A 23,802-nucleotide genomic window follows, 5' to 3' on the forward strand; every position below is an offset into this window, starting at 1 on the left:
ATTAGGGATTACAGTTGATTAGAGAAGTCTCCAGAGCCAATTTCCCAGGAGCTGCTGCCTCAGCTTCAGCAAAATATGCCATGAACTCAGCAACAGCAGGCTCTGTCCTCCCTGGGAACGGGAACAAAACCCTCTGGCCACCCCAGAGGAGTTCCCTTGGATGTCCCTCCAATCTCAGTGTGGCAGGGACACCTCAAATCCTGCCCAGGGGCTGAGAGCAGGATGAGACCAGCAGCTCCCTGACTGATCTACCTTTCCATCCCTCTCCAGCTGGGAGGGTAAAGTCTGCAATGTCGCTGTGCCTGGGCATGGGAGGGCTCCTCCTTTTGGGAGCCCCCATATTAAACTCATAGGTGGTCTAGGGCTGGTTCAGGGCCTCAGGAGAAGTCACTTCTAGAGGGCACTTGCCCACCAGGGTGAGGACAGGATAACCCTGCACTGACATCATCATCCTTTCCTGCCCTCAGAGCTGGAGGAAGCTCACCAGAAGTGCCCGCCCTGGTGGTACAAATTTGCCCACACCTTCCTGGTCTGGAACTGCTGTTTGCCGTGGGTGAAGTTGAAGGAGTTTGTCAAGATGGTGGTGATGGACCCCTTCGTGGACCTGGGCATCACCATCTGCATCGTGCTCAACACACTCTTCATGGCCATGGAGCATTACCCCATGACAGAGGAGTTTGAGAACGTGCTGTCTGTGGGCAACCTGGTAGGCAGCTCTGGGCAATCCATCCTTCCCATTTAGGGGCACAGCAGCCCCATCTCCCACCCCGTGGGCAGATCCCCCCCTCTGCTGCTGTTGTGATATTCAAACAGTGTGGATTCCTGCCTGAAAACACATCCCTGAGAAAGCACTGCAGGGGTCTGACCACAGCATCCCCGCTCAGGGCTGGACCCCAGGATGGTCCAGATCAAGGGAACTGGTGTGGGGGGGATCCATCATTCCCTGCTCTCCTCCTGCTGCAGCCTCTGCCTGCCTTGGTGCATCTCCAGTGTGGCCACGGCCTTGCAGAGCTCTCCTGAGCCATCCTCTACATCACAACCCAGGGTCAGGCACGAGCTGCTGCCAGCCCTGGCTGACACCACGCTGTCCTCGTGATGCTGGGTGGCCACGGGGCAGAGAGGGGGAATTCCATACTGTGGGAGCAAACCAGTCCCCACTGAGCAGGAAGAAACAACGCTGGCAGCACTAAAAATAATAATAATCAGGGCTTTTCCATGTGAAATCACTGCAAATCTGAGCTGTCCTGATTTTATAGGTGTATTTAACACCCAGCTGTGGTTGCTCCTGCTCTGAGCTCAGGGCAAGTGGCTTTGAGCTGCATGGAATCTGCTGGTGGGACAAGACCAGGAGGCCCCTGATAGCAGGGGGAAATGCATTAAGGGATGGGAGAGCTCCCATCTCTTCTCCTCTCACCTTGCCCTGCTCCAGCACTTGCTGAGACCTCTCTGAGCACAGGCCCTGGAGTGACAGATGCCAGTGGCTGTGCCCAGGCGGGCAGGACGCCGTGCAGCACATTTCTGCTTTGTCTCTGATTTCAGGCAGGAAATACAAGGGGATTAATGGGCTGGTGCTCAAGGCACGGTCGCGCTGCAGGATGGCTCCAGCCCTTCCTTTGGGCCAGCAGCTTTTCTGGCTGGGCATGATTTGCTGGGAAAGGGCCAGGTAGGGATGGGAGCAGGAGAAGTAGCTCCCACTGAGATGTGGTTTCCCCCCAAATTTCTTGTCTGTGCCAGAATTAAAGCTGCAGTGCTGCTGCCTGTCCCATGTAGGCTGTAAAGGGCAAGAGCAGGGGTCAGCTGGCAGGAGCAGAACAGGGGGTGTTTGTGAGCTGGCATTCAAAGGGCATGTGGGGGCCATCCCTTGGGATACTGGAACAGGAGCAGAACAGGGGGCATTTGTGGGCTGGCATTCAAAGGGCACACAAGGGCCATCCCGTGGGATGCTGGAGCATGAACAGAGCAGGGGACATTTGTGGGCTGGCATGCAAGGGCCATGTGAGGACCATCCCCTGGGATGCTGGAGCAGAAGCTGGGATGTTGCAGCCTCTCCTCCCTGCCCAGTGGAGGCACAGACCTGTGTGTCCCAACACTATCCACATCCAGGCCAAATCTGTCCCCGGGCCCCTCTGCACGTGCTGTGTCATGGAATTGCATCGAGGATGGTAATTGTCACATCGCTGAGCCCTCTCTGGAGTAACGTGATAATACACAGAGCTGTTGTAGTCCCAGGGAAGGAGTAATGTGTAAAATCCAGATCAGCTGTCACAAGGCTCAGGGAGGGACAGGGGCATCCCAGTAGCAGCCCAGTTCCCAGTGCTGGGTGTCTGTGATTCACCAGTTATTCAGAAGGGGTCCCTTTGCCAGTGAAACTTTTATTTTTAATTTCCAGCAGCTAACTCACACCTCTGTGTCCCTCCAGAAGCAATCAGTCACCAGTACTCCCAGTCTGGCTTTACCAGCCACACTGGGCAGCAGCTGGGGAGCTTGTTCCCAGCTGGGACTGGACCTAAAGGGGCAAAATTCTTTGGGAATACACCAAAAAAGAGAGGTGCTGCCCACCCCCACCCCAAGGCTCTGCACTGCTCTACAACCAAAGTGACAGGGTGCTGCTTCCCACAGGTCTTTACAGGGATCTTCACGGCGGAGATGGTCCTGAAGCTCATTGCTCTGGATCCCTACGAGTACTTCCAGCAGGGCTGGAACATCTTTGACAGCTTCATCGTCACCCTGAGCCTGGTGGAGCTGGGCTTGGCCAACGTGCAGGGGCTCTCCGTGCTCCGCTCCTTCCGCTTGGTAGGTGCCAGGGAGGACTCAGTGCCTGGGGGCTGTGGCTGTGATTGGCACCCGGGTGGAGATGGCTCGTTCAGCCTCCTCTAGAGTGGTCACCAACTAAAGATAACACTGAGAGTCAAGCTAAATATTTAGGAAAGTCAGAGCCTGTGCTCTTCCCAGAGTGTTTGACCCCTCCTGCCTTCATAAAACAGCCACGTGGAGGTGTGACCGCAGCGTCACAGCCTTGCTGACACCCTGTGGCAACGGCAGCCCCAAGCCAAACCAACACCCCCCCAGCCAAACCAACACCCCCCAAGCCAAACCAACACCTCCCCTCCTTGCTCCCCACAGCTGAGGGTCTTCAAGCTCGCCAAGTCCTGGCCCACCCTCAACATGCTCATCAAGATCATCGGCAACTCCGTGGGCGCCCTGGGGAACCTCACGCTGGTTCTGGCCATCATCGTCTTCATCTTCGCCGTGGTGGGGATGCAGCTCTTCGGGAAGAGCTACATTGAGTGCGTGTGCAAGATCTCCGTGGACTGCACCCTGCCCCGCTGGCACATGAACGACTTCTTCCACTCCTTCCTCATCGTCTTCCGCATCCTGTGCGGGGAGTGGATCGAGACCATGTGGGACTGCATGGAGGTGGCCGGCCAGACCATGTGCCTCATCGTCTTCATGATGGTCATGGTCATCGGGAACCTCGTGGTGAGTTCTTAGGGCTGGGGTGGAAGGTGGGGGGCAGGGGCAGAGGGTGTGGTGGGGTGGGGACAGAGTCACAGAACCACAGACTCACAGGATCAGCCAGGTTGGAAAAGACCTCTGAGGTCATTGAGTCCAACCCATGACCCAACCCCACCTTGTCAACTAGACCAGAGCACTGATGCCACATCCAGTCTCTTCTTAGACACCTCCAGGGTCGGTGACTGCTCCCTGGGGAGCCCATTCCAATCCCAATCACTCTTTCTTCCTACTGTCCAACCTAAACCTCCCCTGGCACGGCTTAGGACTGTCCAGCTCAGCTCATCTACAGGGCTGGTTGGAGCTGGACAGGAGCACTGGAACAGGGCTCTACCTCCCTCCCATGGGCCTGGTGGGACGTGCTGTGTGTCAGCCCTGTGTGAAACAGGGTGAGAAGCGATTTCTGAGGGACCTTCAGCTGAAACCAGATCAGGGACTGAGGGGGAAACTGAGGCACGGAAAACAACAACGGGCTTTAGACAGAGCCAGGAGCAACTCTGGGACAAAAGAGGGCTCAGCTTCAAGCTGCCTTTCTTCTCCACTTGGTTTTTCAGGCTTTCCTCCCTGTTTGCCCCCCTCCTGCAGTGAGGGATGGAGGCAGTGCTCTATCCAGCACATCCCAAGGCTGGCCCTTTGCTTTCGGCAGCAGCCCCCTCCCAAGGCTCTTGCAGATTCCCAACATTCCCAGTCCTCACCTCAGTGCAGGAGGTGATACCCTGGACCCCTCTGCACCTCCTTCCATGGGTCCTGGTCCTCATCACCCCCTCCCTGCCTCCCTCCCTCCCCACTAATCCAAGCTGCTCACTGACTGTCCTGCAGGTTTGCAAGTTCCAGGAGAGCATGAAATCCTTTCTAAACTTGGTAACCCTCTCGCTGGCAGCTTTGGAGCTTGTTTTCCAGCCTGTGTGGGCCCTGCTCTCCCTTCTTGAGGAGCAGGGCAGGGGAGGGAAGCGGCCGCCTGCCCGAGTCGCTCCTGTTACTTGCCGGGGTTGTGTAAGCCTTTTGGAATTTGCTTTGAAAAACTATCTGCCCGGGGAGCTGCTGACGCCTCCGTCCCCAGGGCGGCTGGCAAAGCCCTCCAGAGGGGTGAAAAGAGCCCCAGGGAGAAACACAGAGCACCCCATGGCTTGGGTCAGGGACCGGGCAGCCTGGAGTGTCCCACTTCCAGGACAGAAAGTTGGGATTTGGGTGCTGCTTGGTTTCCCTGGCTAATGAAAAGTATTGAGGCTTTGAACTGGTCCCCAGAGCAGGACAGAGCTCGCCCCAGGGTGTCCTGGTGTGCTGGACAGACAAAGGGAGCAGCCCTGTGCACCCCTTGAGCTGCCCATCACCCACCATTCAGCAATGGTTTGTGATGCCACCTTTGGAGGGGCACCCATTCATTTGGATTGTAATGCTGAATGAGGCTGAAAATCACCCATAAACAGCTGGAGCCTCTGCAGAACCATCTGCAGAGAGTCCAGGAGACTGGGAATCACAGCTGGGCCTGTGGAAATATTTCTTCTTCTGGAGCTTGTTTTTGGAATAGGACAGCCCATACACCCCTCCAAGACACTCTCCTGGAAAAGACAGGGGGGCAGTAGTATTTTCAGCTGGTGGGGCCAGCAACAGCCCTTCCAGAGGTGCAGGGGTTCCCCTCTCTGAACTGCACCCCAGCCCTGGCAGCTCCTGCAGGGAAACATGGAGCACAAACACGTAGAGAGCCGTCTCTGCCCCCTTCATCCCCTCTGCCAGGCTCTCCTGGCCCTGTCTCAGGTATTTCCAAGTCCTGGAGCCTGTCCCAAGTATGCCAGAGCCTCCCAAGTATCCCAGAGCAGGGAGGTGTGTGTTTCTCTCCGCTTCCCCTGCAGGAGGAATAAGGTGACGGGTTGGTCGTCCTTTACTGTTAATGACACTTTGAGCATTTCCTTTGGGGTTATTAAGGGAAAAGGGAGGAAGTCAGTCGGGTGACAAGGTAAGGGACTCCTGTCCAACAAAGCCAGAGCCAACGGCAGCTATTAGCTGTAATTGGTACTTAACGTAAGCATTAAACTGATGGGCCTGGGGGATTTATTTAAAGACGAGGTTTAAGGCATATGGTATGAGCCATGTGAAAGCAGCAGTGACCTTGGATAGCAGCTAATTCCCGGCTCAGATACTCTGCTGGCACAACAGGGCACAAACATCAACAGCTGTGGGCTGGGCCCATCTCTGCTCCAGGCAGTGGGTGCCTGGCTGGGTGCTGGGGTGCCTGTCCCAATCCTCTTCCCATGGGCTGCTCCAGATTTCTGGCATGCAGTGAGTCAAACTGTGCCAGGGGAGGCTGTGGAGGGGCCCAGTCATGTTTTGGGCATGGTGAAGTAGGAGAGATCTAAAGGAAGCAGAAGAGCCCGTGTTTGGAGCTGTACAGAGCATTTGCATCCCATGAGCTGAGATGAAATCCCACTTTCCATGGAGCAGAGCAGTTTCTGGGAGACAGGGATGAGGGGGGGGGGCTCAGGCTCCTCTGTGGCACCGGGGTGTGGGAGACCCTCAGGAGCATGCTGGGCATCTGAACTACCAGGGAAGAGGAGAGGAAGAGTTGCAGCAGGGAGGACAACGAGCAGGAGCTTTCTGCCTGGGGAGAGAAATGACATAACCATAGAATCAGAGAATCCCAGAATGGTTTGGGTTGGAAGGGAACTTAAAGATCTTCGCATTCCAACCCCCTGCCATAGGCAGGAACACCTTCCACTAGCCCAGGTTGCTCCAAGCCCCGTCCAACCTGGCCTTGGACACTTCCAGGGATGGGGCTTCCCCACCAGAGCTGAGTTGCATCCCTGTGGGTGGTGGGGAGTCCCACATGGGGACCAGCCAGGCCAAGAGCTCCAAGAGACCAAAGGGAGGGACATGGTGAAGCTGGTTTGAGAGGGGCTGAAGCCATGACTGGTATCACTTACAAATGGATCAGCAGGACCCAGGCAGCTGGGGGTGATGCTGAGGGCATCAGAGCCCAGGAGGAAGTGAGGAGGAGCATGTCCATGTCCTCCAGGAGATGAGGTTGGCACCCCTGCAGTCCCCAGAGCTGGGTGAGGGGAGGACAGAGCCCACGACACGCTCAGCGAAGGGGTTTCTCCACAGCCCCTTTGGGTGGTCCCTGCGGAGCTGAGGCTGGCGCTGGATGTCAAGGCTGGTGTTTTTGGGGTTTTGTGTCCCCCCCCCAGGTGCTGAACCTCTTCTTGGCTTTGCTGCTGAGCTCCTTCAGCGCCGACAGCCTGGCGGCGTCGGACGACGACGGCGAGCTGAACAACCTGCAGATCGCCATCGGCAGGATCAGCCGCGGCATCGCCTTCGCCAAGGCCGCGCTCCTCACGCTGCTCCGGCGGCTCTGCAAGGGCAAGAAGGTGGCCCCGGAGGAGGAGCAGGAGCCCAGCAAGAGGGAAAACTCCGTGCTGAACCACGTGGACACCACCCAGGAGACCAAGTCGGGGGGGTACCTGGACGGGATCGCCGGCAAGGAGCACATCTTCATGGACGAGCTGGATCACATGAACTTCATCAACAACCCCAACCTGACGGTGCAGGTCCCCATCGCCTCGGAGGAGTCTGACCTCTACGAGGAGACCAGCACCCAGTCTGAGACCGAGGACACCACCAAGGTAAGGAAGGCAGGTGGAAAGGTCTCACCCCAAACCAGGGCTTGCCCCGTTCTTGCTCTGCTGCTTAAAGAACGATGCTCGTTTGAGTTACTTTTAGATTTTCCACAGTGTGTGGCAGGAGCCAAACTTGGGGTTTCCCAACCTGGCATTTCCCAGTGTAACCTGGAGTTGGGGGTCGGGTCCAAGCAGAGGTTTGGCCTGTTTGGGGTCAGATTATGGGGTTATTGCTAATGCCAGAGGGGCCCTCACACCCCAGGGATGGTGCAGGGACCAGAGCGCTCAGTTTGGGGTTAAAGATGTTCCAGAGGAATCTGATGCCAGGAAATCTGCTGATGGCACTATCATTGGATCCACTGCTAATGCCTCCAAAAGCATCACCAGGGGGGTATGAAACCAGATGGAGGAGCTTAGCAGGAGTGAACATGAAGCGATGCAGGTTGGATCCAAAGCTGATCAGACAGCTGAGATCAGCACTGAGGTGTGGGGGGAGCTGTCAGGGTTCATGGGACGCTGATCACCTCACTGGGAGGGTGGCAGGGGGACAAGAAACTCAGGAATAGTGGACACAGAAAGGAGGGTGATGGGCTGGTGGGAAATTGCTGCTCACCCCGAGGTCCTGGGGAAATGTGGGGAGGCTGAGGGTGCTGGGGTGGAGAGGGCAGATAAATCAATCTGGAGAGGGGTTTCATAGGAATAAAAAGCAGTTCTGATGGGGGGTTTGTCATGACTGTCAATGGCAAATGTGCCTGCCCAGGAGCTGGGGGGCCTGTGGGAAGCTCTGTCCCAACTAGTCCTGTTGTGTGCCAGGGTAGAAGGCAGCATGGTGCTGCTGAGCCCCTGGATGTGACTGCATAGGGAGCCCAGGAAGAATGAACCAGAGTTCCCAAAACCCTGGAGCCACTCGCCTCCCCCCCTTCTGCAGGATCCTCACAGCTCAGCGCAGTGACAGCGGCTCTGCAAAAAGAGGAGACTATCCTGATTCTTTGTTTTTAGCTGGGAAAACTGTTTTCAGCAGCTGGGGCTGCAGGAGGGGACAGAAGGAAAGGTGGTGGCTGGCTGTGACCCACTGTGACCGTGCTGCTAAGCTGTACTCAGAGGGGACGTGTGTGCCTGGAGCACCTTGGTCAAAGCAATGGGCAAGGAGGGGTTGTGCTGTCATTCCCTTTATTGTTGCCAGCAGGAGGGCTGAGAGTTGGCATTTTCCCCCAAATTTTTCCTACTACAACTGCAGTCCCGTGGCACTAATCCCCTGCACACCCAGCCCGTGCCAGAGCACACTGCACAGAAGTGATGCTAATGCCAACCTGGCCACCACAGGGGGACACACCCAGCCTGGGCTGTGAGGTCCCCAGGGACCTCAGTTCACTGCCACCATTATGTGCTTCCTTTAGGCCCTGGAAGGGGCTCTCAGGTCTCCCTGGAATCTTCTGCCTTTTAGCCAGGCAGAAAAGGGCCTGGGAGTTTGGATTGACAGAAAGCTGAACAGGAGCCAGAGTGTGCCCAGGGGGACAAGAGGGCCAATGGATCCTGGCCTGGCTCAGGAACAGTGTGGCCAACAGGTCCAGGGAAGTGATTCTTGCCCTGGACTCAGCACTGGTGAGGCCACCCCTGGAGTGCTGTGTCCAGTTCTGGGCCCTCAGCTCAGGAAGGACATGGAGGGGCTGGAGCAGGTCCAGAGAAGAGCAACGAGGCTGGGGAAGGGACTGGAGCATGAGTGCTGTGAGGAGAGGCTGAAGGAGCTGGGGGGGCTCAGCCTGGAGAAGAGGAGGCTCAGGGGAGACCTCCTCACTCTCTGCAACTCCCTGACAGGAGGGGGGAGCCAGGTGGAGGTCGGGCTCTTCTCCCAGGCAACCATCAGCAAGACAAGAGGGCTGGGTCTGCAGCTGTGCCAGGGGAGGTTTAGTTTGGAGAGAGTAATCAGCCATTGCAAAGGGCTGCCCAGGGAGGGAGTGGAATCACTGTCCCTGGAGGTGTTTAAGGTGAGACTGGATGTGGCATCAGTGCCATGGTCCAGGAACCACAGCAGGGTTGGATCAAGGCTTGGACTTGATGATCCAGGAGGTCTTTTCCAACCCAGCTGTTTCTATGATTCTCTTCTCCATGCTGAACACCCCCAGCTCTTCCAGCCCATGTATATATAAGGTGAAATGGTAATTAGAAATCAGGTCTAATTGGTGGGAGCCCTGAGCTGGCCCCCGGGGAGGGTTGGTGCCGGCAGGGTGTGCTCACATGCCGGAGATCAGCTCCAGGTGGAGCCAAAGCCCAGCACACCGCCTGGCACCGAGGACAGCCCACCGTGAGGAGTGAAAACCGGGGGGTTTCTCTGCATGGGCTGCTCAGAAGATGCTGATAAATGCTCTCCTCCTTCCTGAGTAGCTCCTTTGCGAGGCAAAGGTGTTTTCAGGGTGAAACGAGAGCAGCAGGATCCTCGCAGCTGCTCTGCTCCAGCACTTTGGCATCTCATGGTTGTTTCATCCTTTGCAGCTCAAAGCAGTGAGGAGGGGACAGGCTGGTCTGTGGATGTGCAGGATGAGTGCAGGGGCTCAGGGCTCCTCCTGGAGGCTTTTTCCCTGGGGGTCCCATCCTGCTGGGCAGGGTGATGTGTCCTGGGATATGTTCTGGGCTGTGGTGCATCACAGGGATATTGTCAACAGAGCTGAGGGACCTGGGGGGGCTCAGCCTGGAGAAAAGGAGGCTCAGGGGGGACCTTCTGGCTCTGCAACTCCCTGACAGGAGGGGGGAGCCAGGGGGGCATCGGGCTCTGCTCCCAGGGAACAAGGGACAGGAGGAGAGGAAATGGCATCAAGCTCTGCCAGGGGAAGTTTAGGTTGGATATTGGGAAAATTTCTCTGCAGAAAGGGTTGTCCAGCCCTGGCACAGCTGCCCAGGGAGGTGGTGGAGTCCCCATCCCTGGAGGGATTTAAAAGCCATGTGGCACTTGGGGACACGGGTCAGTGGTGGCCTTGGCAGTGCTGAGGGGAGGGTGGGTTCAATGATCTCAGAGGGTTTTTCCAACCTGAAGGACTTTAAGTGCTCTGAATTATGGGGGTCCCGGGGGTATGCAGCACCCGAATGCCAATGCTCAGGGCTGGCAAGGATGCCAAAAGCCCTGGATTTGGGTGGAAACCCCCAGCCAGGGTGGATGTGCTGTACCAGGTCTGTGATGGAAGTTGCTCTGCAAACCTGCTGGTTTGGGGGAGCGTGGGGGGGCTCAGAAGCCCCCAGGGATGGGGCTTGGGGGCTCTTGCCATGGGACCAGCACAGTTATCCCCATCCCCACTCGAAAGGACCTGCCCTGAGCACCAGCCACAGAGCTCCCGGGTTCCATGAGCTGTCCAAGTGCCCCTCTAGGGACACCTTTCCCCCCATCTCCAGCGTGGCTGCTCTGGTTTGTCCCCACCTCATCCCTCTGCAGGATTGTCCTGGAGCAGATGGTCTCTGTGTCCTTCCCCGGGGTCACAGCCTGCCTGGCCCCACGCCGAGGCCTCCTAATCCCCTTGGCCCTCCTCTCCCCTCCTCCAGCCCCAGCAGAGGGTGGTCCCACTGATCCTGGAGAGCCACCAGCTGACAGGTCGTGCCACCCCCAGAGCCGTGTCCTGCTCCTCCGGGCAGTGTCCTGCGCCTTCCCCAAGGCAACATCTGCTCATGGAGATGTGGCTGTGGCCGCTGGAGCTGCAGGCAATGCCGGTGCCTCAGTTCACTCCAGGGGCTCTTCCCTGCTTTTTGGAGGATGGAGCAGCTCTTTTATGCACTTCCAAAAGCACAAGCAGCCTCAGGGGAGGATTTTCTCCTTCCCACGAAAACCAACACCATCCCGTGTTGGAGATACCTATCCAAGATCTTCTGGTTCCTGCTGCTCCCAGGTAGGACAGGCAGGGTTGGGGATCTGCTCTTTATTCAAGTGCTGCAGAAGGTCTTCTCGGAAAGCCAAAAAAAAAAAAAAAAACACAGAGGAAAAAGAATCCCAGGGGCTTGCCAAGGTTTTCTCTTGTCATCAGCCCCTCCGGGCCTTGCTGAGTGGTGTCTGGGAAGTCAGCCAAGCTGAGCTGTGGAGCAGGATGGAGCTGGAGAGAGGTATTTGGGTGAACCTCAGGCAAAGGGCCCTTCGGCACGAGCCGAGCCGGCAGGATGTGAGAGGAGTGCCATGGTGGCTTCTTAGGTTTCTGTAGGTCTTATTGCACCAAAGGGGGTTTGGCAGAGGAATTCCTCAATGGGGACATGCAGAGCAGGAGGAGGAGGTGAGAAAATCAGCCTGAGGTGTTGGTACAAGTAGATGGGAGGTGGACCTGCTGTGCTGGGAGGAAGGTGGGGTGAGGGGACCTTTTGCTCCTCTGAAGCTGGATGAAAAGTGAAGCTTGTGAAAGCTCAGGTACCAACAACCCTCCAAGGTTTGCAGCCCTGGACAATTCAACAGCTTCACTCTGGGCTGTGTTTCCATAGGGGAGGGACTTGGGGCATCCTCCAAGCCATGGGGTCCCACCAGCCAGGTCCCACCAGCTGTCCCAGTACTGCCAGGTCTCTCCAGGGGCAGGAGGAGGGTGGCTGGAGGCAGCCAAAGCCCAGGAGTGTCCCTCCTGCAGGGCAGCCCAGCCTGAATCCTCCTGTCCCTCTGCAGAACCCCCTGTGCAGCGACAACGCCTCGTCCCTGTGCAGCACCGTGGATTACAAACCCCCCGCCCCCGAGGAGGAGGAGGTGGCAGAAGTGGCCGAGGAGAGCAACGAGCCCGAGGAGTGTTTCACCGAAGGTGAGGGGCCAAGCAGGGCAGGAGACCCTGTGGAGAGGGGCAGGGGGGTGTGGAGGGGCCAGTGCCAACCAATTCTTGCAGCATAAGGACCCCCGGCTCACTGAGCTCAGCCCAAACTCCAAATCCTCCTGTACCACCCCAGAGACGATCCCCATGGGGCTCCCCTCTTCCACCCCACCCAAGCCCAGCAGGGTCCTGCTCCAGCCTCCACCACTGACAGTTTGAAATGCCAATAAAAACCATGGATAGTGTCTCCTTGGTGGAAACACCCTGGCCAGGAGGTGACCCCCAGCTCTGTGTCCCACCCCCAGCCTGCGTGAAGCGGTTTCCCTGCCTCTACGTGGACATCACCAGCGAGAAAGGGAGGATATGGTGGAACATCCGGAAAACCTGCTTCCGCATCGTGGAGCACGACTGGTTCGAGACCTTCATCGTCTTCATGATCCTCCTCAGCAGTGGGGCACTGGTAGGTCCCACCTTCCGCCTGGTCCCACTTGCTCTGCAGCAGCTTCCCAGCACGGGGAGCACGGGGAGGTGGGCAGGACCCGGGCTCTGGGCGTGTCCTGGTTGTCTCCTGTGCCGAGTCACACAGCTGTGGGCAGATGTTGGATTGAAAAGCCCGTTTGGCTCAGGTCTGTCCAATGCACAGCCTTGCAAGGGGGTCTAAACATACTCTAAGAGTTGTGGTGTGGCAGCTCCTCCCCAGCATCCAGGGGCTGTTGGTCCATGGGCTCGAGGGATGTGACTGCAGCTCCCACTCCAGTTATTGATGTCAGCCACAAACTACCTTCTGCACCTTCTATTCGGCCTCACGTGGGCACTTGGTGTGTTCAGCTGGAGAAGAGGAGACTGAGGGGAGACCTCACTGCAGTTACAGCTGCCTGGGGAGGGGCAGAGGAGGGGCAGGGACTGAGCTCTGCTCTGGGGGGACCAGGGACAGGCCCCAGGGAATGGCTGGAGCTCTGTCAGGGCAGGGTCAGGTTGGGTATTAGAAAGAGATTCTTCCCCCAGAGGGTGGTTGGGCACTGACCAGGCTCCCCAGGGCAGTGGGCACAGCCCCAAGGCTGACAGAGCTCAAGGACTGTTTGGATGACACTGCCAGGCACAGGGTGTGACTCTTGGGGAAGGTCCTGTGCAGGGCCAGGAGCTGGACTCGATGATCCTTGTGGATCCCTTCCAACCCAGCATATTTTGTGATTCCGTGACCTGGATGTCCGTTTAAATCCACCTCATTAATAAGCTGTGTGTCAGCCCATTGGCCTTCTGAATTTTTGGGCTGGATCAACCCAGAGGCCCCTGGAAAGACCAACCTCTCTGCAGGTTTGGAGGTGAAGAGAGAGGGAGGGAGAACAGAGGGACTGAGGGGGTTTTCAGACATACTTTACATGTCTGCATCGTGCTCTGAGGTGCAGTTTGGGGATGTCTGAGGTTGTAGCTGGTGCCGGAATTGACAGCTGTGCTAAACGAGCTGTGCAACACCTGGTCACCACACCCGTACCTCTGGCTGCTGACACCTCACAAACCCCGGGGGTGGAGCAGTCACCCAAAGTCCTGAGGGCGTTTTCAAAGCATCCAAAGGTGTGGGTTGGTGTCCTGGCTTTTGACTTCAGATGGGTGGGAATCTGATGGAGCTGGACTTTTTTGCTTCAAGTCAAACACCACCCCACAAAGCCAACAGGAACTTGCAAACAAGTTGATTGGGTACATGAATAAATGCCACCCATCATCAGGCTCTCAGCTTCCCAACGCTTCCCCCAGCCCTAGGGAAGCAGGTGGATGTGGCTGCCCTGGGAAGCAGCGGGTCTGATGGCAGAATGACTGTCACGTAGCTCCGTGCCTCTTGCAGGCGTTCGAGGACATCTACATCGAGCAGCGGAAGGTGATCCGGACCATCCTGGAATACGCAGACAAGGTCTTCTCCTACATCTTCGTCATCGAGATGCTGCTCAAGTGGGTGGCCTATGGCTTCAAGGTGTACTTCACCAATGCCTGGTGCTGGCTGGATTTCCTCATCGTTGATGTACGTGATGAGCACCTCTAGAGCCAGAGCCAAGGGGTTTGGGGGCATTAGGGGATTGCAGCAGGCTGTTGGAAATGAACCCACACTGTATTTGAAAGGATAATGGTGTGGCTGTGGAACAAGGGCTGAGAACATTTGTTAAAATAATGGTCTTCCACGGGATGGACCATTTCTTTCCCTGGTTGCAGAAACCCTTTCAAACCACCTCTGTTTTACACCAAAGCCAAGAACAGCCTGTGCTGTTCTACGAGATCCCAGCAGGGATATGAAGGGACATGGGGTCTCCTAAATGCTCCGTGACAGAGCAAGCTGTTCTTCCTGTGCAGTATTTCTGTGTCCCCCATCAGCTCCACCCTCACACTCAAGAGGTGGGGACATCCTGCCCCATCCCTGGAAGTGTCCAAGGCCAAGTTGGACACTGCTTGGAACAACCTGGTCTAGTGGAAGGTGTCCCTGCCCATGGCAGGAGAGTGGAACTGAATGAGCTTTGAGGTCCCTTCCAACCCAAACCATTCTGGGATTCTGTGATCCTTGAGGTGACTGGTCACCACAGACCCCAAGGACTCAATGCCTATGTCCCAAAACTAGAGCATGGCCACCAGCCTGAGGAAGTGTTGGGGAGAGAGGGAAGGCAGGAGCTGGAGGACGTGGCTTAGTTGTGTTTCCACCTGAGATGGTGCTAATCCCTTGGGCTGCTCCTTCCAGGTTTCCCTGGTCAGCCTGACAGCAAACTGGCTGGGATACTCCGAGCTGGGAGCCATCAAGTCCCTGCGGACACTGAGGGCTCTGAGGCCGCTGCGTGCCCTGTCCCGATTCGAAGGCATGAGGGTAAGTGACTGCCCTGTGTGCTGCTGGCTCTGACATGACACGCAACACTGCACCCTTCAGCAGCCACCTGCACCAGGGACACGTCCCAGCTGGTTTTCAGGGGCCTCCAGATCAAAGGGATCGATGCTTTGGTCCAGTCTGAGTGCACTTGGTGCTGCTGGGGCACGGGCACATGAAGGTCCAGGTCATCACTGGCCTGATGCCCCAGCCAGGTTCCTCCAGGGGCTCTTCTCCCCTTGCAGGTGGTGGTGAACGCCTTGCTGGGCGCCATCCCCTCCATCATGAACGTGCTGCTGGTCTGCCTCATCTTCTGGCTGATATTCAGCATCATGGGGGTGAACCTCTTCGCGGGGAAGTACTACAGGTGTGTCAACACCACCACGGGGGAGCTCTTCGACATCAGCGTGGTGAACAACAAGAGCGACTGCATGGCCCTGCTCCACACCAACGAGGTCAGATGGGTCAACGTCAAGGTCAACTTCGACAACGTGGGCTTGGGATACCTCTCCTTGCTGCAGGTGGTACGTACCAAGGGCAGCTGCCACCATCCGAGGTGCAGGGCAGCGTGGTTGGCATCAGGGCTGGAGTGGGATGCTGCCCTGATGCCCACATGGGGTCTGTGAGCTGCTTCTTAGCTCCAAAGCTGGGTTTTAACACCAAAAAACCACTACAGAGCCAAGGAGGAAAGGGGCAGGGTAGAGGATGGGAGGGGAAGGTGTCAGCAGGGAGCTGCTGCAGAGGATCAGTAGCCCCAAGCCTGGAGCTGCAAAGGGACCCCTGCACAGCACAGGATGCAGGAGTGAGGAGGAGAGGCTCTCTCTTACCCCCCTCACCCATTTGGAAAGTCCAGTCTGCCGTAGCTGTGGGCTGTGGAACTTCTGCACAGGGAGGGTGACGACTGGAAAAAGGGGGCACGTGTCCCCTGCAGGTGGTGGGCGAACGCAGCCGAGTTCCACAGAACTCACCCCAGGCAGCAAAGGGGAACTGCTCAGCACAGATTTAGTAAAAATAGAGCTGTGGGCTCCATTATGGGCCGGGCTGGGGCTACTCCCATCAGATCCACTGGCAGCTGCAGAATCGGAGCATGAGCCAGGCTGATTAACCTGCTTTTAAATTCAGCTTCCTCTTCAGTCTTGTTGTTCCATCAGATTCAGGAAACAAGATGTTCAGGCCTTTTGTTTAACAAATCAGCAGCAAAAGGCTGTAACAGACGCAGTGTAGTCCCCGTAAAAGGTGCAGTGCAGACCCCCACCCTGCTGGGATGGAAATCCAGCTGATTATGGAAACAGTGGCACAGAAGTCAGGGCTGTGGAGGTGGCACAGCTTGGGAGTGGGAGGGAGCCAGGGTGCAGCTCTGCTGTTGGGAAAATGTACTTTGGTTTGGGGAGAAGAGTCAATAACTTCTTTTCCCAGCCTGGTTGGCAGCAGTGTTTTGGGAAACACTGGTAATCTCAGCTCCAGAACAGCCCAAGCATGTGCACGGGCAAATCTCCCTGTTTCTGCATTGGGACATTTTTCTTGTGGATTCAAGTCATGTCCCCCTCTCCTGCCAGTCGCATGGAGAAGCTGTAACTCCAGGCTGAGCAGGAGTGCCCAGAGCTAAACCCCAGACACGCACCCATCACACTCCCTCCCCTCCCAGCCCCAAATACCTCCCAGAAAATATGTTCACCACTTTCAGAGAATCATAGAGTCATTTAGGTTGGAAAATACTCTCAGATCATTGAATTGGACCATTCCTGTTCCCTCAGGCAACCTTCAAGGGCTGGATGGACATCATGTACGCTGCCGTGGACTCACGTGAGGTGAGGGGACACACAGGGAGGTCTCACAACCAGCACCAAGTGCCATTCCAGGGGTTGACTCCCCATAGCAGACTGGGAACAGGGTCCTGGAGCTGAGGTTCAGCTCAGCACAGGCTGGGATGGATCCTCAGCTGCAGCATCACCTCTGGCTCTGCCCTTTGGTGCTGGGGGCTGCCTGCATCCCACCCATGGCTTCAGCAGGGACATGGGCTTCAGACTGGGGACACCCACAGAATTTATCATATCATGGAATCCCAGAATGGTTTGGGTTTGAACAGAACTTAGACTGTCCAGTCCCACCCCCTGCCATGGGCAGGGACACCTTCCACTATCCCAGGATGCTCCAAGCCCCATCCAACCTGGCCTTGGACATTCCAGGGATGGGGCAGCCACAACATCCCCCCTGCTGAGGTGCACAGCCTCAAAAAGAGCAGCCAGCTGAGTCCCTGTGCCACCCATGTCACTGTCACCTGCATCCCAGCTGCAGCCTGGCCCCCACACCAGGTTCCCACCCCACCCAGATACAGCTGGGGCTGAGTTCACTCCTTTTGGCTTCAGTTCAGAGTCCAAAATCCCTGCTCAGCCTGGAGGGCTCATCCTTCACCCTGCTGTGAGCTGATGCCCTCCATGTCCCCTCCAGCTGGAAAAGCTTATCCCACCCTGCAGAAAGTGCCTGGCTTGCCTTGAGCAATAAATGGGTTATGAAAACAAAGCAGCCAACATTTAACCTCTGGGTTAAATGGGTTATTAAAAAAAAACAACCATCTGTTCTGAAGAGTGTCATGCAAAGGCTGTTTCTACCATGATCCATCCCCAACAGTGTCCATGTGGACACACACTACCATGAGTTGATGCAGCAACTGTTCCTGCTGTTCTCTAACAAACCAGGGAGGGTCATCCCACACACCCACGGGCCCAATCTCATTGTTTTCATTGCCTTTTTTTAGCACCAGAAACAGCAGCTCTGCTCACCCCAGGGATAGCTGCTGGTGCTCAGCTTCCAGGGCCCTCTGCAAACAGAGCTCAGGCTCCTGCCTCCCAGAGCACCTGGGGCAAAGAGCTGGTTTGGGAGCAAACCCACCCTGTCCTGCCAAGAGCTTTCTTCGAAATGGGGGAAGCCAGTGAGGACAGCTTGGCACATCTCCAGCCAAATGCAGAGCAGAACTAAGGGATGCCCCTTGAGATGAGTGTTGCCCAAGGCTGCCAGGCTGAGCCACCCCCATGTGCTGGCATGGCAAATTAACCCACTTTCTCCTTTCCCCTCTTGGCTGTACTTCAGTCCTTGGAATGCTGACTGTTGGGAGGAAACTCACTTTTGCTCATCGATATCTCTGCACCTGGGCATCCTTTCCTATTCCACAGCCCGTGCTGTGGGATCAGGGGTCAGCATTTCCTTGTCCCACCAGATGGTGTCACATGGGTGTCCCTTCCTGTGGTTGCTCCCACAGGGATCACTCAATCCACAGGGCCAAAAGTTGTGGAGCAGCCACCCCACGGCTCTGTTCCAACACCACGACCCCTTCTCCGGGGTTTTGGGACACATTTTTGGGAGAGGATTAACCTCACATCTCCCCTCTCTCTTGGACAGATTGAAGAGCAGCCACAGTATGAGATCAACATCTACATGTACATCTACTTCGTCATCTTCATCATCTTCGGCGCCTTCTTCACCCTCAACCTCTTCATCGGCGTCATCATCGACAACTTCAACCAGCAGAAGAAAAAGATGAGTATTTTCTGGGTCCTGCAGTGCTGTTCTGTCTGGGGTGCTGCTCCAGGATGGAGGGTGAGGGGACCAGAGCCACCACGCCCAGGGCTCAGATGGATCCCTGGACTCTCATCCATTAGTGGCTCCCTGTGCTGGACAAAGGGCACACAAGGCTTGGTGTCCTGGTCATAGCATTTACACAGGACTTAATTCATGGCTGCAGGGGGTGGAGGCAAATGGAAACTGCATTTTCTTTTTCCTGTGCTATCACTTTTCCCACCCTGTGACCATTTCTCATTAATTTTCTATGCATCAAGTTGATGCTCAAGTCCTGCTTTCGAGCAAGTAGCACAGGACTAACACCTCAGGGGTGCTGGAGCGGGGAAGCAGGAGGAGGGAGGGCAGGACGTTGTTGGTACTGAGTGAGGTCCCAGCAGGACCACTGAGCCAGTGCAGAGAGCAGTGCCTGGCAGGAGCTTGGCTGGGGACACTTGGTGGGCAGGGACATGGTCAGAGATGTTTGGTGGGCAAGGACATGGTCAGAGATGTTTGGTGGGCAGGGACATGGTCAGAGATGTTTGGTGGTGAGAGGTGAATTCCAGAGACTAACAGCAGCGATTCCCTCTATACTTTGGAGGCAAAGACATCTTCATGACAGAAGAGCAGAAGAAATACTACAATGCCATGAAGAAGCTCGGCTCCAAGAAACCCCAGAAGCCCATCCCCAGGCCGTCGGTAGGTTGGGTTAATCCCCCTGGAGTGGAGCATGCAGGGAACACTTCAATCCATCAGCTGTCCCAGAGGGAATGAGAAGGATCTGGGGAAGATCATTTGCAGGGCAAGGAGCCACATCCTGGCTCCCTGTTGCTACTCTTCAGACAGGAGCTCGCTAAGAGCTGGGGCTTCAGAAGAAGTTGACATCAGGCCACCTCCTTTGGGTCTGCCCTTCAGCCCTGGCTTTGCTGGCAAGGGCATTGAGGCCATGTCTTTTGCGAGGACTTGGGTTTTCTCCTAGCTCAGCTCCCAGCTCCTCTGTGGAAGAGAGCTGGGCTTGGGGAAAGCTCAGCTTTCAACCCCCCTGGGAGGGACACTGGTCCAGCCAATGCATTCACAGCTGAAATTTGGGGTTGGGTTTGGTAGCCTTGCACAACTGAGGCCTTTTTTATGTGTTTATTTGTGCCCTGTTAACTGTGGATATAACTAGAAAGTGACTGTTCCCCGTGCCCACACCTCCTGATCATGGTGTTACCAACGGGCTCCATCCTGTGAGGTGCTGGGTATCCTCCCCCCATAACTTCTGGGGCTGTGAGACCGGTACCAGCCACAACCCTGAGGCTTTAAGTGCTCTTTTAAATGCGGTTCCTTCTTCTCTTTCTGTTTGTGTCTTTTATTTTGTGTGTGTCTGTCCTGTGGTCCCACCTCACCTCTGGTGCTCCATCATCACCCTATGGCAGAACAAGTTCCAAGGGAAGGTGTTTGACTTTGTTACCAAGCAAGTGTTCGACATAACCATCATGATCCTGATTTGTCTTAACATGGTGACCATGATGGTGGAAACAGATGATCAAAGCGAGCTCAAAACATCTGTGCTCTACAAGATAAACCTGGTCTTCATCGTCATCTTCACCGGGGAGTGTGTGCTCAAGATGTTTGCCCTGCGTTACTACTTCTTCACCATTGGCTGGAACATCTTTGACTTTGTGGTGGTCATCCTCTCCATCCTAGGTGAGTCCTGCTGGTCCCTCCAGTTCCTCAGGGATCCCACTGGATAATGAAGACTGGAAATGGTCTCACCAATCCACAGCCACTAAGCTGCTACTGGCCCCCTCTTACACCCATGCTTTGAGCAGGGCCAAGCCAGCAGGACCCTGAGACAAGAGGGGTGTGAGGCCACCCCATGCCACCAGCTGGGTGAGGGGCTGGGGATGTCTCTCACTCCTCCTTGGTGTTATTCCCCCTTCTCTCCATGCTGCTGAAATGGAGCAGCCAGTGTTTAACCCTTGTGTCAACCCTGTGCTCTGAGTTTATTTTTTATATGTCCCCTCTGTCCCCAGAGGAGCAGAGTGTTGTGTACCATCAGGGGTGGCCTCACATCCCTGTGTCTGCCCAGCTCTGGCACATGATGGTGGCTGCAGAGCAGGGCAGACTCACCTCTCCTTCATCCCTTCCCAGGTATCGTCCTCTCCGACATCATTGAGAAGTACTTCGTGTCACCCACCCTCTTCAGGGTCATCAGGCTGGCCAGGATCGGCCGTGTCCTCCGGCTGATCCGAGGGGCAAAAGGCATCCGGACTCTCCTCTTTGCTCTGATGATGTCTCTGCCTGCCCTGTTCAACATCGGCCTCCTGCTTTTCCTCGTCATGTTCATCTACTCCATCTTCGGGATGTCCAACTTTGCCTACGTGAAGAAGGAGTCGGGGATCGATGACATCTTCAACTTTGAAACCTTCGGGAACAGCATCATCTGCCTCTTCCAGATCACCACTTCAGCAGGGTGGGACGGGCTCCTCAACCCAATCCTGAACAGCGGCCCCCCGGACTGCGACCCCGAGCTGGAAAACCCTGGAAGTTCGGTGAAAGGGAACTGTGGGAACCCCTCCATCGGCATCTTCTTCTTCTGCAGCTACATCATCATCTCCTTCCTCATCGTGGTGAACATGTACATCGCCATCATCCTGGAGAACTTCAACGTGGCCACGGAGGAGAGCAGCGAGCCCCTCTGCGAGGACGACTTTGAGATGTTTTATGAAACCTGGGAGAAGTTCGACCCGGACGCCACCCAATTCATCGCCTACAGCACCTTGTCTGACTTTGTGGACACCTTACAGGAGCCACTGAAGATTCCCAAGCCAAACAAGATCAAACTAATCACCATGGATCTCCCGATGGTTGCTGGGGACAAGATCCACTGCCTGGACATCCTCTTTGCCCTGACTAAGGAGGTGCTGGGAGACTCGGGAGAGATGGATGCCTTGAAGGCCAGCATGGAGGAGAAGTTCATGGCTGCAAACCCCTCGAAGGTTTCCTATGAGCCCATCACCACCACTCTGAAAAGGAAACACGAGGAAGTGTGTGCCACCAAAATCCAGAGGGCCTTCCGGAGGTACCTCCTGAGGCGCTCGGTGAAACAGGCGTCCTACATGTACAGGCAGAGCAAGGATGAGGACACCCTGGGCGAGGATGCGCCCGAGAAGGAGGGTCTGATTGCCACCAAAATGCAGGAGATCTACGGGAACAGTGGGACAGAGGTGGAGACAACCCCTGCCATTGGCCTCGAGCCCATTCCCAGCTCAGAGACGCGAGGTGCTCCTGAGGAAGCAAAAGCTTGGCAGAAGGAGCGCGTGGTGAAGGAGTCGCTGGTGTAACAGGAGCTTCCACCTCTGGCCCAGCCTGAAAAGGCTTCATTTGTATCTCCTGCCCAAGAGCTCTTCCATGCACAGATCACCAGATCTTATATATTGAGCTAATTTCAGATGTTTCAAGCAGCCACCTTTCGAAGCAGGATCTCCTCCCGGGTTTTCCAGCTCACTGCACTTGCAAAGAGTTTAATTATTTTTCTTATGAGAACTGAATGTGAAAGCTGTTGTTGGTGAAAGAGAAACATGTTAGTTTTGAAATGATCTCATCACGGTAACAATGTTTTTCAGACATTAACAAAAGAGTATGTACATTTAAGGTAATTATTTATTAATGTTATTTCACAATTAAGAGATTTTCTTGTATATTATTCTTCCAGAGTGCAGCCAAGCAACCAGTGAAAGATGAGCCAAGTGAAATAACATTAAGAATAATTACAGAAAACACAAGGTTTTGTGAACAAAAATCTCCAAAGTCTTAAAGTAGCACCTTTCTTTTGAACCTTTGAATAAGCTTGATGATTATTTTTTTGTTACCTACAAAGAAAGTGCAATTATGTCTTAAAAATTGGTTTGCATAGCCAAAACAAAGCATCTGCAGAAATGTTCTCAGGGTTAAATATCAGGTTTTCGAGGTCTCTGAATATGCATTGAAACCATAAATCATTCAGGGCTCTGTGATACGAATGTAAACACTATTCATAGTCATGTTTTTTCTCTGTTTTCCTGTTTCATCCAGATTTTGTGGCAGGAAAGCAATGGGCAAAGGTAGGGTTTGGAAAACCTCCTCCAAGAATCCCCAGTCTCTGTGACAAAACCTTCTAGGGTTTTTTCTAGCCCCGTTGCAAGAGGAAATGTCCTGTTGGAGTGCTCTTGGTTGGCGTTCCCAATGTCCTCTTCGTTAGTGTTAATTAAGGAGATGGACCCCCAGGGATCGGAGCAGGTGTTTGGATGATCCTTTCCATGAGCTGCTTCAATGGGGTCCCTTAAATCCCACACAGGCCCCGGGGGGCTCAATGCAATGAATGCTCCTACCAGGGTGTGAATCCCAAAGTCCTCAAGCAGAGATTCCTTCCCTTGGCTGGGGCTCCAGAGGGGATCCTGAGGCACGTGCTGGGGTCTCTGTAGAGCTGGATGGGGCCATTCAGGTCCTCACCAGGAAATCTCTGGGTAGAGGAGTGTTTTCCTGTGGGGAAAAAGGGTTTTGCTGCTCTTTAAACAGGTGGGCAAAAAGAAAGAAAACCAAGAAAAATGGCACTGGCACAGGTTGCCCAGAGGAGCTGTGGATGCCCCATCCCTGGAAATGTTCAGTTCCAGGTTGGATGGAACTTGGAGCAACCTGGTCTAGTGGAAGGTGTTGACCTTGCCTGGTCTAGTGGAAGGTGTCCTTGCCCATGGCAGGAGGCTGGAACTTTAGATTGAAGATGAGCTTTAAGGTCCTTCCAACCCAAACCGTTCCACGATTCTACGAAAAACACACAAAAGGCCCCGAGTTCACCTCTGACCACCTTCTGCCTTCAAAAGGGAAAAAAAATCCTCATGAGATCAAAACCAACCACGAACCAAAACCTCTTCCACTTAAAACAAGGGCTGCTTCCTGAAACCAAAGGGTCTGTCTTTTTTGTATGATTATAATTAATTTCTTTCCTCGGGCTGATTTGGGCGCTGAGCCGTTCCGGATGCCCCACGTTCAGGCTGGCCAGGAGCGGTGCTGAGCTTGCTTGTACCCACGTGTCATCCCATAGCCTTGTGCCTTCTTTTCTGTGTTGTTGCTCCCTGGAACAGGAGCCTGAGCTGGTGTCAGCGGCGTTTCCGTGGGGAGCATCCCTGGCACGGCGGTTCCCAGCCCGTTGTGGTTCACAATCGATGCTGCTTGTACGTACGTGTCGTCAGTGATGGGAAAAGTGCCACAGAGCAGGATTTGTGTGAGCTAAAGCCGTTTTACTTTGTACATTTCTTAAAATAAACAACTGTAAATGATCTGTTATTACGATACCAAGTGCGTTGGGGTGTGTTAGAGGGGGGAAATGTTCTCCCTGAGCTGGGAGGGGTGAACGGCCCCTCCCTTTGCTCCAGGGCTTGGCCTTGGACCTGCCATCCTCAGCAGAGGCTGGTGGTCTGATCCTGCACTAGAGACCCCCAGGCACGCCCAACCCAGCCCCCAGAGCTTCTGCTCTGCTGACGAATCCATCCCCTGGAGCCCTCAGTGC

At 55.3% G+C, this 23,802-nt stretch overlaps 1 protein-coding gene across 2 annotated transcripts in view; it reads left to right on the top strand.

Annotated features, from left to right (window-relative positions):
* Positions 1 to 22,922, top strand: part of SCN4A (sodium voltage-gated channel alpha subunit 4) — a 44,708-nt gene extending 21,786 nt beyond the window's left edge. For both annotated transcript variants that reach the window (XM_064636703.1, XM_064636702.1), the window contains exons 13-26: positions 468 to 706; positions 2,620 to 2,793; positions 3,124 to 3,480; positions 6,696 to 7,130; positions 11,746 to 11,875; positions 12,187 to 12,341; positions 13,722 to 13,895; positions 14,601 to 14,723; positions 14,966 to 15,244; positions 16,475 to 16,528; positions 18,117 to 18,254; positions 18,867 to 18,971; positions 19,691 to 19,961; positions 20,409 to 22,922. In XM_064636703.1, the coding sequence (XP_064492773.1) occupies positions 468 to 706; positions 2,620 to 2,793; positions 3,124 to 3,480; positions 6,696 to 7,130; positions 11,746 to 11,875; positions 12,187 to 12,341; positions 13,722 to 13,895; positions 14,601 to 14,723; positions 14,966 to 15,244; positions 16,475 to 16,528; positions 18,117 to 18,254; positions 18,867 to 18,971; positions 19,691 to 19,961; positions 20,409 to 21,601 (3,827 nt within the window). In that variant the 3' untranslated portion in view covers positions 21,602 to 22,922. The remainder of the gene's footprint in view (positions 1 to 467; positions 707 to 2,619; positions 2,794 to 3,123; positions 3,481 to 6,695; positions 7,131 to 11,745; positions 11,876 to 12,186; positions 12,342 to 13,721; positions 13,896 to 14,600; positions 14,724 to 14,965; positions 15,245 to 16,474; positions 16,529 to 18,116; positions 18,255 to 18,866; positions 18,972 to 19,690; positions 19,962 to 20,408) is intronic.
* The last annotated feature ends 880 nt before the right edge of the window (positions 22,923 to 23,802 follow it).

The sequence above is a fragment of the Pseudopipra pipra genome, chromosome 26, assembly GCF_036250125.1.
Source record: "Pseudopipra pipra isolate bDixPip1 chromosome 26, bDixPip1.hap1, whole genome shotgun sequence".
In the NCBI taxonomy this organism is placed as follows: Eukaryota; Metazoa; Chordata; class Aves; order Passeriformes; family Pipridae; genus Pseudopipra; species Pseudopipra pipra.